The 12436-nt window shown below is 35.4% G+C and overlaps 1 protein-coding gene across 2 annotated transcripts in view; it reads right to left on the reverse strand.

Moving 5' to 3' along the window:
- Positions 1–12436, reverse strand: part of LOC128660623 (epidermal growth factor receptor) — a 364961-nt gene that overhangs the window by 36639 nt on the left and 315886 nt on the right. For both annotated transcript variants that reach the window (XM_053714554.1, XM_053714553.1), the window contains exon 15: positions 1833–1990. In XM_053714554.1, coding sequence (XP_053570529.1) covers positions 1833–1990 — 158 coding nt within the window. The remainder of the gene's footprint in view (positions 1–1832; positions 1991–12436) is intronic.

Below are 12436 nucleotides of genomic sequence, written 5' to 3' on the forward strand. Positions count from 1 at the left end.
GGAGAAAATAAATTATAAAAATATATTGCAACTGTTTTTGTTTTTTTACTATATATATTGAACACACAGGGGCATATTTATTAATGTGCGAGCGCACATGATACAAAGTAGCGTATCATGTCCGCTGCACATCGATAAATGCAGACAGCATACACTGTAGGCATTTATAATTGCACCAGCAGTTCTTGTGAACTGCTGGTTCAATGCCGCCCCCTGCAGATTCGCTAGCAGGGGTGTCAATCAACCCGATCATATTCGATCGGGTTGATTTCTGTCTGCGGCCTCAGAGCAGACGGACAAGTTATTGAGCAGTGGTCTATAGACCGCCTGAAGGCTCGCCGGAAACAAGAAGCATCAAGCTCTATACCGAGCTTGATAAATATGCCCCACAATCTCAAAGGTCAAGATTACAAGTCGCATGGCAAATCAGTAGCGAAAACACGGCGCGCATTATGGCTTTTTCGCATATGGGGTTGCGCAGGTATTACAAGTTGCAAAATAACTTATTATTCACCTATTCCCCATAGAAGTCAATGGAGAAGACAAATAGAAACAATAACCCTAATACGTTGCACTAAGCCCATGACGTATTCTCCTTGAAAAGTGTACATGAAAATGCAAATATTTCATATTGCAAAAATGTTTTCGCATCGGAATATGTTCTATTTATTTATAAATAAAAATGTCTCTATATATGTGATGGCTTTTGGACAGATATATCTATTTATAGAGATATATGTATATGAATATTTATATGTCTAGATATCTTGAGATCTATACGCGAATATCGCTTTGAAAATCCCTCTGAGATATAGTTTAATGTGCATAAGATTATAATGTAAAATATTTTCATTATCTCCATAGTTAAACTTATCTCTATACATATAAATCCATGTTTCTCTATGTATGTGTATGTATGTCAATGTAAAATACCTGCGTCTGCTTTTTTTTTTGCTAACAACCGAGATCTCGTATCTTTTATTCCTTATAACTTTTGTGTGCAATATTTTTTTCAAATAATTTTTATTAGACAGTGTTAATAAGTCTTTTATGACATATTTTATTTATAATAATACTTTTATGTTACGCAAAACTGTTAACTACAGCTCTTTGAGCGTGGAAAGGTAAAGGTAAATGTGGGCGCGCAATCGCTATTTTTCAAGACTTGTAATACCTGCGCAATAGAAATTGATTGAGAAAAGACCACATCGCGCGCGGAAAATTCATAACGCACTACTTGTAATCTTGCCCAAAATGTTTAATGTCCCTTTAAAGAGACAGTCAAAACTGACATTTTTATATAAAATGTTTACTTATGTGTAATGAAACAACTTTGCAGTATATTTTCATGATTTATTTTGCCCCATTTTAAGTAATTTAGCTCTGAAAATTGAGTAATTTCTAATTCTCAGAACTTGAAATGCACCCTGCTGACTTACCAAGGCAAACTCTGCTACATATCATGTGCACGCTCCTGAGCTCCTATCAACCTACCTAGCTTTACTCTTTAACAAACGATATTACAAGGACAAAGCAAATTTGATAATATAAGTAATTTGAAAAGTTGTTTAAAATTATATGCTCAAACTGAATCATGAATGTTGAAGTCTGACATTACTGTCCCTTTAATCTGTTAAATAAAGAATTAAATTAGATTTTTTTAGTGTGCCTGGATTAAGCACACAGAACACCCTACAGAAGGATATTGTGCATATATAGCTCAAATGTTAGCACACACAGACTCATGCATAATATTATAAATGTGTAAAACTGTGGCTAGTTTGATATGGTTTATATGTAGGAGTCATGTGAATCATATAAAGTCTACTCACCCTGATTTGCAGTCAGGATGGCAAAACTGGCAGTGTTTAGTTGCATCAGGATACTTCCAGGTCAAACTGTCATTGTCCCCTCTGAATCCAGCTGGGCAGGTCTCCACACAAAAGGCACCATCTCTGTAGTGGGCGCATTGCTTACAGTCATCTTGGCCCTAAAAAAAACACAAACATATATAGTTTTGTAAAGTCTGTATGTTACCAGCAACATATGATATTCACTGTAGATTATAACACCATTGCTGACTAAATTAAATTCATTTCTCTGTACAAAACCAAATTTACAAATATACCAATTCAATGGGTCCCATTTATAAAGCTTCAAACACAGTTCAGTGGCCCTAAAATGCTTGTTAAATAGCTGCAGTCTTAAAGGGACACTAAAGTCAAAATTAAACGTTCACGATTTACATAGAGCATGCAATTATAAACAACTTTCCAATTTACTTCTGTTATCAAACTTGCTTTGTTCTCTTTGTATCTTTTATTGAAGAGTAAAACTAGGTAGACTCATTAGAGCTCAGGAGTGTGCACATGCCTTAAAGGGATACTAAACCCAAATGTTTTCTTTCATGATTCAGATAGAGCATGCAATTTTAAGCAACTTTCTAATTTACTCCTACTATCAATTTTTCTTTGTTCTCTTGCTATCTTTATTTGAAAAAGAAGGCATCTAAGCTAAGGAGCCAGCCAATTTTTGGTTCAGAGCCATGGACAGCACTTGTTTATTGGTGCTGTCCAATCACCAAGCACAACCTAGGTTGTGTACAAAAAATGGGCCGGCTTCTAAACTTACATTCTTGCTTTTTAAATAAAGATACCAAGAGAATGAACAAAATTTTATAATAGGAGTAAATTAGAAAGTTGCTTAAAATTGCATGCTCTGTCTGAATCATGAAAGAAAAAAATTGGGTTCAGTGTCCCTTTAAGTACTCTATGGCAGCAGTGTTTTAGAACATTATTTGTAGCTTTGTTATACAATGTTGCAAAACACTGCTGCCATAGAGTACAAAAGACACGTGCACACTCCTGAGCTTACCTAGTTTTACTCTTCAATAAAAGATACAAAGAGTACAAAGCAAATATGATCACAGAAGTAAATTGGAAAGTTGTTTATAATTCCATGCTCTATGCGAATCATGAAAGTTTAATTTTGACTTTACAGTCCCTTTAAGACTGCAGCTACTCAGCATCTCTACCACCTTAAGTGTGTAGTAGGAGTTAAATCATCCTGGACAGGATCTACCAAAATGACTGATAAGCCCTGCAAAGTTTATGTGTGGCTGCAAAGAGGTGCATCCAATATTTGTTTCATCATATGGGACCAGTGTTCCCTTTAAGACCACATTTTGTGAGCGGCCAGCAGTAAAACAGTTAATAAGTGAACTATACCTTGCTGTCTGCATCAAGGAGTGTTTGCTAACTGCAGGGTGTGGTCCCCTAATTAACTGTTTCACTGCTGGGCCACTCACAAATTATTATTATTATTTTGTAAATTGACATTTTGTATCCTAAATAAAGTTTTCTTGTCATACTTGCAGAGGTGAGTCCCTCTCCATCAGAAAAGCAGGTACAGTTGTCCTTTTCAGAGAGTGAGAATTTGTAGGACACATGAAACCAATACTGCAGTACTGATTTCATCTTTAAACAGCGTTTGCTTAAAGGGACACTGAACCCAATTTTTTTTTCTTTTGTGATTCAGATAGAGCATGCAATTTTAACCAACTTTCTAATTTACTCCTATTATCAGTTTTTCTTCGTTCTCTTGCTATCTTTATTTGAAAAAGAAGGCATCTAAGCTATTTTTTTGGTTCAGACCCTGGACAGCACTTGTTTATTGGTGGGTGAATTTATCTACCAATCAGCAAGAAAAACCCAGGTTGTTCACTAAAAATGGGCCGACATCTAAACTTACATTATTGCTTTTCAAATAAAGATACCAAGAGAATGAAGACAATTTAATAATAGGAGTAAATTAGAAAGTTGCTTAAAATTGCATGCTCTATCTGAATCACGACAGAAAAAATTTGGGTTCAGTGTCCCTTTAACATTTTTTCAGGCAAACATATGTTGGTGTGTTAATGTTGCTCTTTTATATGCATAATACAAAATCACTGAGTACAACATCCCTATAAAAGTACATAAAATAACTTTACATGGATTTGTGGTCCCAGCACAACTTGGGGGAAAAAAAGAGCCTCATATATTTCTGTTAAAACGTAACTTTGCGCTGTGAGAATTTCACTCAGAAATTTGTATTTTCTGCACATCTTTGATCTCACAGCATATGGAGAAGCTGATTGGCCCATCTGTGATTCATTGGCAGAAGCATCAATCATACTCTCCATATGCTCTGAAATGGCTTGTGGGGTAGTTCATATCTAAATGAATATAGTACTAACCTTCTTCTATGCTCTATCTAAAATAAAACATTTCAAAATGTCTAAAGTTTTTTTAATTAAATGAATGTTCCTGTATGTTCCTGAAAAAAAACTAACTTATTCGTGTCAGGCTTGTGAAGGTTTGTCCGTCTTTACAGTCAGAGCTGGGGTAATTGCCCTGTAAGACAGTAAGCAATGACCCTTAAAGTGATGGTAAATATTTACTATATAAATATTGAAATATTAATCTTTGAGTACTTATAACTTAATTCGCCTATATATTTATTTATAATCGTTATACATAAATGTAATAAATTATTATTTTACTTTCAGAGCGTTACAGCTCCTTGCTCCTCCCCTGCCATTACTTCCGTTTAGAATCTTCACCCTGGCGATAGTTTAGAACCACCCCTCCCCGCGTCAGAGCATTGGCATGTCAATCTTCTTGACTTGCTCTGCGCATGCGTTACATTTATGTATGCAATACATTGTATACAATGTATCGTATATTTTGTATTCAGTCTAAGAGCAGCTATCGATAGAGAGAGAATAGCTGAGAATCCCATTTATTTTATCCTCAGTACAATGTTTCCAATCTCCGCAAATAAATGTTGTGCATGCGCACAATTAGAAGCTAGAGCACTCTCAGCTAGCGATACAAGAATTAGGGCATGCGCATATGTATTGAAGGGAGTGTTAACTAAGAGGAGTGTCGCCGACTGGCCTGAGCTGTCAGTGGTTGTAAAAAAACGTGACCAGAGTAAATCAATGGCGGCCGTGTTACGGGGGGAGGATAGAAATAATAAAATACAAGTTTCAATAATAAATAAGTTGATTAATAGAGAGAATTTGATAAAATCATGAATTAAAGTCACATTATTTTTGGAGTTCATAAATGAACAATCTTTCAAGGTAGGCATAGTTTACCATCACTTTAAGATCTACTTTTTTTTTCCTTTCATTTCCTGTTAGTTCCATTTAATGAACTTTTATGTAATATTATCAAGGAAACAATATTTCTATTTGACTGTTGCTGTTTCATTTAGAACACAAAATGCTAATTGCTCCTTGAAAAAATAACACAATGCAAACTAAGGCCTAGTTTCCATTGAGGTGGTAAAGCTTGGGAAACAGGTGGTAACATAAACTTTAGACTTTCATGGAGATAGTTGGGCTTTTTTATCCCCAGCTTTCACAATTTACTACATCAATGGAAACTAGGCCTAAATTTGTTAATTACACTAATGGCTAAATTACAAGTGGAACACAACCGATAAGTCAGGTTGCATTATCCTCAGGGCAACCCTGCACTAAAAAGTGCACAATCTGGTACAAGTGGAAGGAAAAAAAGGTTTACCAGATAATCTTTATGCAGCCAACATTTAAAAGATGGTTTATTATTAAAATAAATGTTTTAACAGCGATTTAAAGGAATATGGTCTATAATCAGGTCCTTAACTGAGGACTCAAAGGTGTATATATCTATATATATATATATATATATATATATATACACACAGTATATATATATTTATATATATATATATTTATATGTATGTGCCTATGTGTATGTATGTGCACATATGTATGTATGTGTATGTCTATATGTTTGCAGTATTCTAAACTTATACTTCAATACAAATTAATAGTTTAAAAGTGAAGAACGCTATTTGATCTTTGGTTTAGCGCACCTTCGGATTAGCAATCAAGCGATACTTGACTTTTCTGAGCACCCCCATAGAAGTCTATTATGTGAGGGATTTAGTGAACCTACACTATCCGACATCCACATGTTAGCGTGCCCTAAACAATCACTCAAGCACTAATATATTACTTTCAAGGCAAAAATAAAAGTGATGTTGGTGCACAATAGTGCTAATATTTTTGTTCCACCACAGAAAATGTTGCCATCTGGGTAGCAGTATAAAGTAGCTTGGTGGGGACAGTGTAATATTTTCGTATATTTTATAATTTTCTGCTTTGTAAAGCACAAATTAATTGCATAATTTTAAATACATTTATTTAATGATAATTTGTGCAATACAAATTTAACATTTTTAATAATAGCTAATTATTACTTAATATTGGCTAAAATTTTAGCCGGGTGGTCAGTAAAATCAGCCGAGTGGTGCACCCGCTAAAAAGGTCCTGGGAAGAAAACTGCATTAGTGATCTAGCCCTAAATGGGAACTTTTTTTTTTTTACAATCAAGGCTGGGGCCCTATTTTTTTTTTTTTAACTTCACTTATGTCCCATTAATTTTAATAAGGTTGTCTGATTGTTAATCTTATTATAAGGTACTTAACCAATGGTCATACCCTCTGTCCTGTTTAACAATGAACATGGGGCATATTTTTTTCTTCAACTAAACAGGTCTTTGCATAGAGCTGCAGTATTTAGTTAATGAATAAAACAATGGTCTAGGAGTGGTTCTGTTTTATACCTTCCAATTCTTAAGCCCTCCAAATATTTTATTAATTTATTTTATTTATTATTAAATTAATTATCCCTGATTATCTAGCTGGGGTGCATCATGCATGATTGCTCCATGCGCCCCTAACTTCTAATTATGAGAAATATATAAGTAACATATAATATAAAGTTTTTGTAAGATGAGAATGTTAGGGAGGGAGCGAATTCCCCAATGCCTAATGCAGCAGAATAATTAAATACTGCATTGGACCAATCAAATGGTCACAAGAAGTAACACCGCAGTCTCTTTATTATGCAATGATATCGACTTGTGAAGCTAGAAATAGATACTTCATATAATATAAACCATATGTTATCTCACCTACCAAAGCCTCGTAAACAGATTAACCATCCCTGAGCACTGTAGCTTTCCCTGTCAGCTATCCCCCTGATGTAATATTTGTGTGCAAATACTGTATGTGAGCCTGGTGACGTAAGGTAATGGTGCCTCTATCTGATTTTAACTGCAAAGCATTATGGGTGTGTTCTCCACAGATATGTCCCCTTTTGTATATATGGATACAGTAAACAAATTTACTGCTGAAAGGCTGTTTATAGAAAAGTTCTCATTCTACATTCAAGAAGTAAACATAAGCGTTCCCTCAGATGTAAATATACACATTAACATATTTAATGACAGCACAATTGGCTACACAAAATAGCACAGGGAAGGAGTCTTTCAAAGCTGAGACACTTAAAAAATAAGTAATACATATATTTAAAACACAGTCAATACAACTGGTATATAAATATAAAAGTAGGCACACAAAACCACAATAATTTAAAAAATGTTGAGATGAAAGAAACTAAAGAGATTGTTAATGAATCTGCCCCAGTTTAATTGTCAGCCTTGTGTTTCAGTAGAAAGGGACAAGTATATTTCCTGGTCACGGGATCTGCATTTTCCTACCCTTATTTAAAGGAATGTTAACATTTCATTATATTACAATTACTCACTTGCAAAGACTTGCAGGTCTCTATGAGATATGAAAGTCAAAATTAAATTTTAACAGATTTTTCAATTTACTTCTGCTGTCAAATTTAACTAATTCTCTTGGTATTCTTTGTTGAAATGCATACCTAGGTAGACTCAGGAGTAACAATGCACTACTGGAAGGCAGCTGGTTAATGGTGGCTACACACATGACTCTGGACGTTGGTTCACCAGATTTGTTAAGCTAGCTCCAAGTAGGGCATTACTGCTCTGCAGCTAACTTCATAGATGGTTAAAGGGACATAATACTCATATGCAAAATCACTTTAAAGTGATGCAGCATAACTGTAAAAATCTGAGATGCAAATATCACCTGAGCATCTCTATGTAAAAAAAGATATTTTACCTCCCAATTTCTTTAGCTCACAAGAGTATGCTCTGTGAACAGTTATCCTTCAGCTACTGTCAGCTGAAAAAAAAACAGCCAATCAGTCCTGATGTCACACTTTGCTTTACTGTGATCTCATGAGATTTCACTGAAATCTCAAATTATTTTATATTAAACTTCCTTAAACTGAAGAGGGAAAAAACATGACTGTGCCTATACATGCCAGATGCACATTCTCTGATTGGTTAATTAATAATGTCCCTTTACAATGGGATGTGGACACTAAGGAACTTTTGAGGTAAAATATCTTCCTTTTTTACACAGAGATGTTCAGGTGATATTTTCTAGTCAGCTTTTTACAGCTATGCTGCATCACTTTCAAGTGTTTCAACATTTGGGTATTTTAGATATATGCAAAAATAGTGCAATAATAAAATGCCCTAAACACATCAGACTATCTTTTACATGCTTATGTCCTTTATATATCCCATTCATGTGTACAAATATCCATTGTAATTAACAGTTTTTTATTTAACATTTTTGTAAAAAAAAAATTTTTTCTGAAATATTAAATGTTTTACTTTTTAGAAACTATGGAGTGCATTTGTTAGTAACCTGTCTGATAAATGTGTCAGATAAAATGTAATTAGCTCATTAGAAATCATTGCCTTGGAAGCAGGAAACAAAGAAGTTCAGTGCTAAAGAGGTTAATATACTTGACTGTGGTCTGAAAAAAAAAATTGCTTGTGTAGATAATGCTTTAGGCATCTGGTGTTTAAAATGTCTCCAGATGTTCATCCTCATCATTAGGAACTAGTACTGTACTTCTGTGTTTTATCTGAACTGATATGTAATATTATCCAGTGCACAAGTTGATGTAATGCTTTCCAGTTATGAACAGCCCTGCCTTATCAATTTAAGGGAAAATGTCTGAAAAGTTACCATATTTACAGCAAGCCAAACCCAAACGGCTTATCTACTCTGCACCATAACATAGTTTATTAGTAAAGTGTTAAACAAGTGTGTAGTATAAATGGTTATTCTTTCAAATCCTAATGATAATGGTCTATAATTATGTTGTCAGTGTGCATAACTTTATTTATATGAACCTTTTACATTTTTGATACTAGTGACCTTTGGTAAAAAAAAAAACAATTGTGCCAGTGGGAGTGTCCATGGGAAACAGTCTCAATAAGACCTACCTCAGATTTCCTCAGGGCTCCTGGTGATAAGGAAAATAAATCACAAGAGAGCAGTATAACAAACACATTTTGCCAGTATTTTAGCAAAATAGCTGTGCAGTTACTGAAAAAGCCACTTATTGCATTTTAATCAGTTGTGTGTTTAGCTTTTGTGCAGCCCTAGGCACTGGGAAATCTTCTGCCCCATTCCCCCATCCCCAATGGGGCCCATTTATCAAGCTCCCTAAGGGCTTCATAACACCAGTTATGAAGCAGCGGTCTAAAGACTGCTGCTCCATAACCTGTCCGCCTGCTCTGAGGGGGCGGGCAGAGATCACGTGAAATCAACCCGATCCAATACGATCGGGTTGATTGATATCCCCTGCTAAATCTGCAGGGGGTGGCGTTGCACCAGCAGTTCACAAGAGCTGCTGGTGCAAAGCTGAATGCTGAGAGCGCATTGCTCTCCGCATTCAGCGATGTCTGTCGGACATGATCCGCTGATCAGATCATGTCGGACAGACATTTGTTAAATAGGCCCCAATATGTTTATCTCATATTTGCCTCATATTTCTCACAATGGGAGGCAAGGGATGTATGGAAGGGTCAGGCTCCCTCAACAAACAACCACTGATCACTCACTAATTATCACCTAGATTACGAGTTTTAAGCTAAACAGGGTGCGAAACGAACGCAACAAAAGTTACATTATTTCACCCCCCCATAGTGCTGCCATTTAGAGTTTCTGAAAATCCTCCTTATGCGTGCGATATGGAGGCGTTAAGCTTCATACCGCACAGAAGCCAAGGGCTGCTTTGATGTACTTGTGCACGCTTTCCCCCATAGACATCAATGGGTAGAGAGTGTCAGAGAAAAAAACTAACACCTGAAGTACGGAATGGCGATCCCCATTGATGTCTATGGGGAAAAAAAGTTACGTTTAAACCTAACACCCTAACATAAACCCCTAATCTGCCACCCCCCACATAGCCGACACCTGTTCAAATCAGCCAATAGGATTTCAGAACCTCTCATCCTATTGGCTGATTTGAATTTGAATAATCAAATCAGCCAATAGGAATGCAAGGAATGCCATTTTGAAACAGCTACCTTGCATTCAACTTCAGTGTACGGCGGCGACCGTATGAAGAGGACGTTCCGCGCAGGATGTCTTCCAGGATGCCTCCGCTCGGTGCCGCCGGGATGAAGATAGAAGACGCCCCTGGGTTGGATGAAGACCTCGCCGCCTGGATGGAGATGGATGTCCAGACTTCAGAAACCGTGAGAAGATCTTCTGGGGTTAGTGTTAGGTTATTTTTAAAAAAATTTGAGTGGATTTTTTTTTAGATTAGGATTTGAGCTTTGAAAAAGAGCTAAAGGCCTTTTTAAGGACAATGCAAAAGAGCTAAATGCCCTTTTAAGGGCAATGCCCATACAAATGCACCTTTAGGGGCAATGGGTAGCTTAGGTTTTTTTATTTTTGAGGGGTTGGTTGGGTGGTAGGTTTGACTGTTGGGGGGACTTTGTATTTTTTTACAGGTAAAAGAGCTGATTTCTTTAGGGCAATGCCTTACAAAAGGCCCTTTTAAGGGCTATTGGTAGTTTATTGTAGGCTAAGGTTTTTTTTATTTTGAGAGGGCTTTTTTTATAGGGCTATTGGATTAGGTGTAATTTGTTATTATTTTTGATAATTTTGTTTATTTTTTGTAATCTTAGTGTTTTTTATTTTTTGTGATTTTAGTGTTTATTATTTTGGTAAACTTAGATTTTTAAAAAAATTCGTAGGATTTGTTTTTTGTTGTTGCAATTTAGATTTTTTTATTTTTCTCGTAGGGTTTTTTTAAATTAGTAATTTAGATATTTTAATTGGTAGTATTTTTTATTTAATTAGATTAGTTATGTTAGGTTAATTTATAGTTTAATGTTAGGTTTATATTTATTTCACAGGTTATTTTTTATTTATTTAAATAGAGTTATATTGTAATTTTAATTTAAAGTTAGGGGGGTTAATTGTTTAATTTAGTGTTTCGAGATGTGGGGGGGCGGCAGTTTAGGCGTTAATAGGTTTATTTAGTGGGGAGTGGCGGAATAGGGGTTAATAACTTTATTATAGTGGCGGCGATGTCAGGGTGCGGGGGAATAGGGTTTAATATATTTAAATAGTGTTGGCGATGTGGGTGGGCGGCAGATTAGGGGTAATATCTTTATTGAATAGTCGCAATGTGGGTGGGCGGCAGATTAGTGGTTAATAGGTTAAATTTAGTGTTTTCAATGCAGGAGGGCAGTCGTTTAGGGGTTAATAGGTAGTTTATGGGTGATAGTGTACTTTGTAACATTTTAGTTATGAGTTTTGTGAAACATTTTTGTTACACAAAACACATAACTACTGCTCTCAGATGGCGGTATGTATCGTGTCAGTATAGGCTGTAACGCAAGCATTTTAGCCGGACCGCACAACCTGTAATACCGGCACTATGGAAATCCCAAACATTTTTTTGAGTGCGGGATTGATGTTGCGTTACAGGCTAAAATGCTTGCGGTATAGCTATACTGACACGACTCCCAATAGTGTGTTCCTTATTTTACTCTGAATTTGCCATATTTTTCAGCGTTAAAAGCCTCAATGCAAAACTCGTAATCTAGGTGAGAGTAAATTAAAAAAAATTGATGAACATACTGGGAAGGCATTTCATAGAACTACCCTTCAAAAAGTGCTGACGCCTAAATCCTGCTGCCCTAGAAAAAAGCCCTAAGTTGACTGTTGGCCTAGGCCGAAATTCACTCTTGTTAAATTCTATATTAGAGAGCTTTTATTGAGAATACTTTTATACTGAAAATAAATTTCTAAATAGCAAGACAGAAAGACAAAAAAAAAAAGATATCTCCTTAACAGAAATACTTTGCACTTTTACATTTATCGTAATCTTTATACAAAACTATTACATAAATAAATTTAAAGTAAAACAACCATATGTCGAAAACATTTTCTGGAGTCTATACAAAATGGTGTTTCTGGGTAAATATTTTATGCCATCTGGCATAATATAGAATGAGTTATTATATGGGGAAATAACCATATAAAACATATATTTTGGGTTTAGAAGAGAAATCAGCTTTATACATTCAGAATAATCTCTAATCAAAGAAAAAAAAACATATTTTTTGTTATACACATACATATCTTCCTCCTCTTTCTTTCCCAGAACTCTCTTGGGAACCAAGAAGGTTCACAATCACTATATATT

Source organism: Bombina bombina, chromosome 5 (genome assembly GCF_027579735.1).
Source record: "Bombina bombina isolate aBomBom1 chromosome 5, aBomBom1.pri, whole genome shotgun sequence".
NCBI classification, from domain to species: Eukaryota; Metazoa; Chordata; class Amphibia; order Anura; family Bombinatoridae; genus Bombina; species Bombina bombina.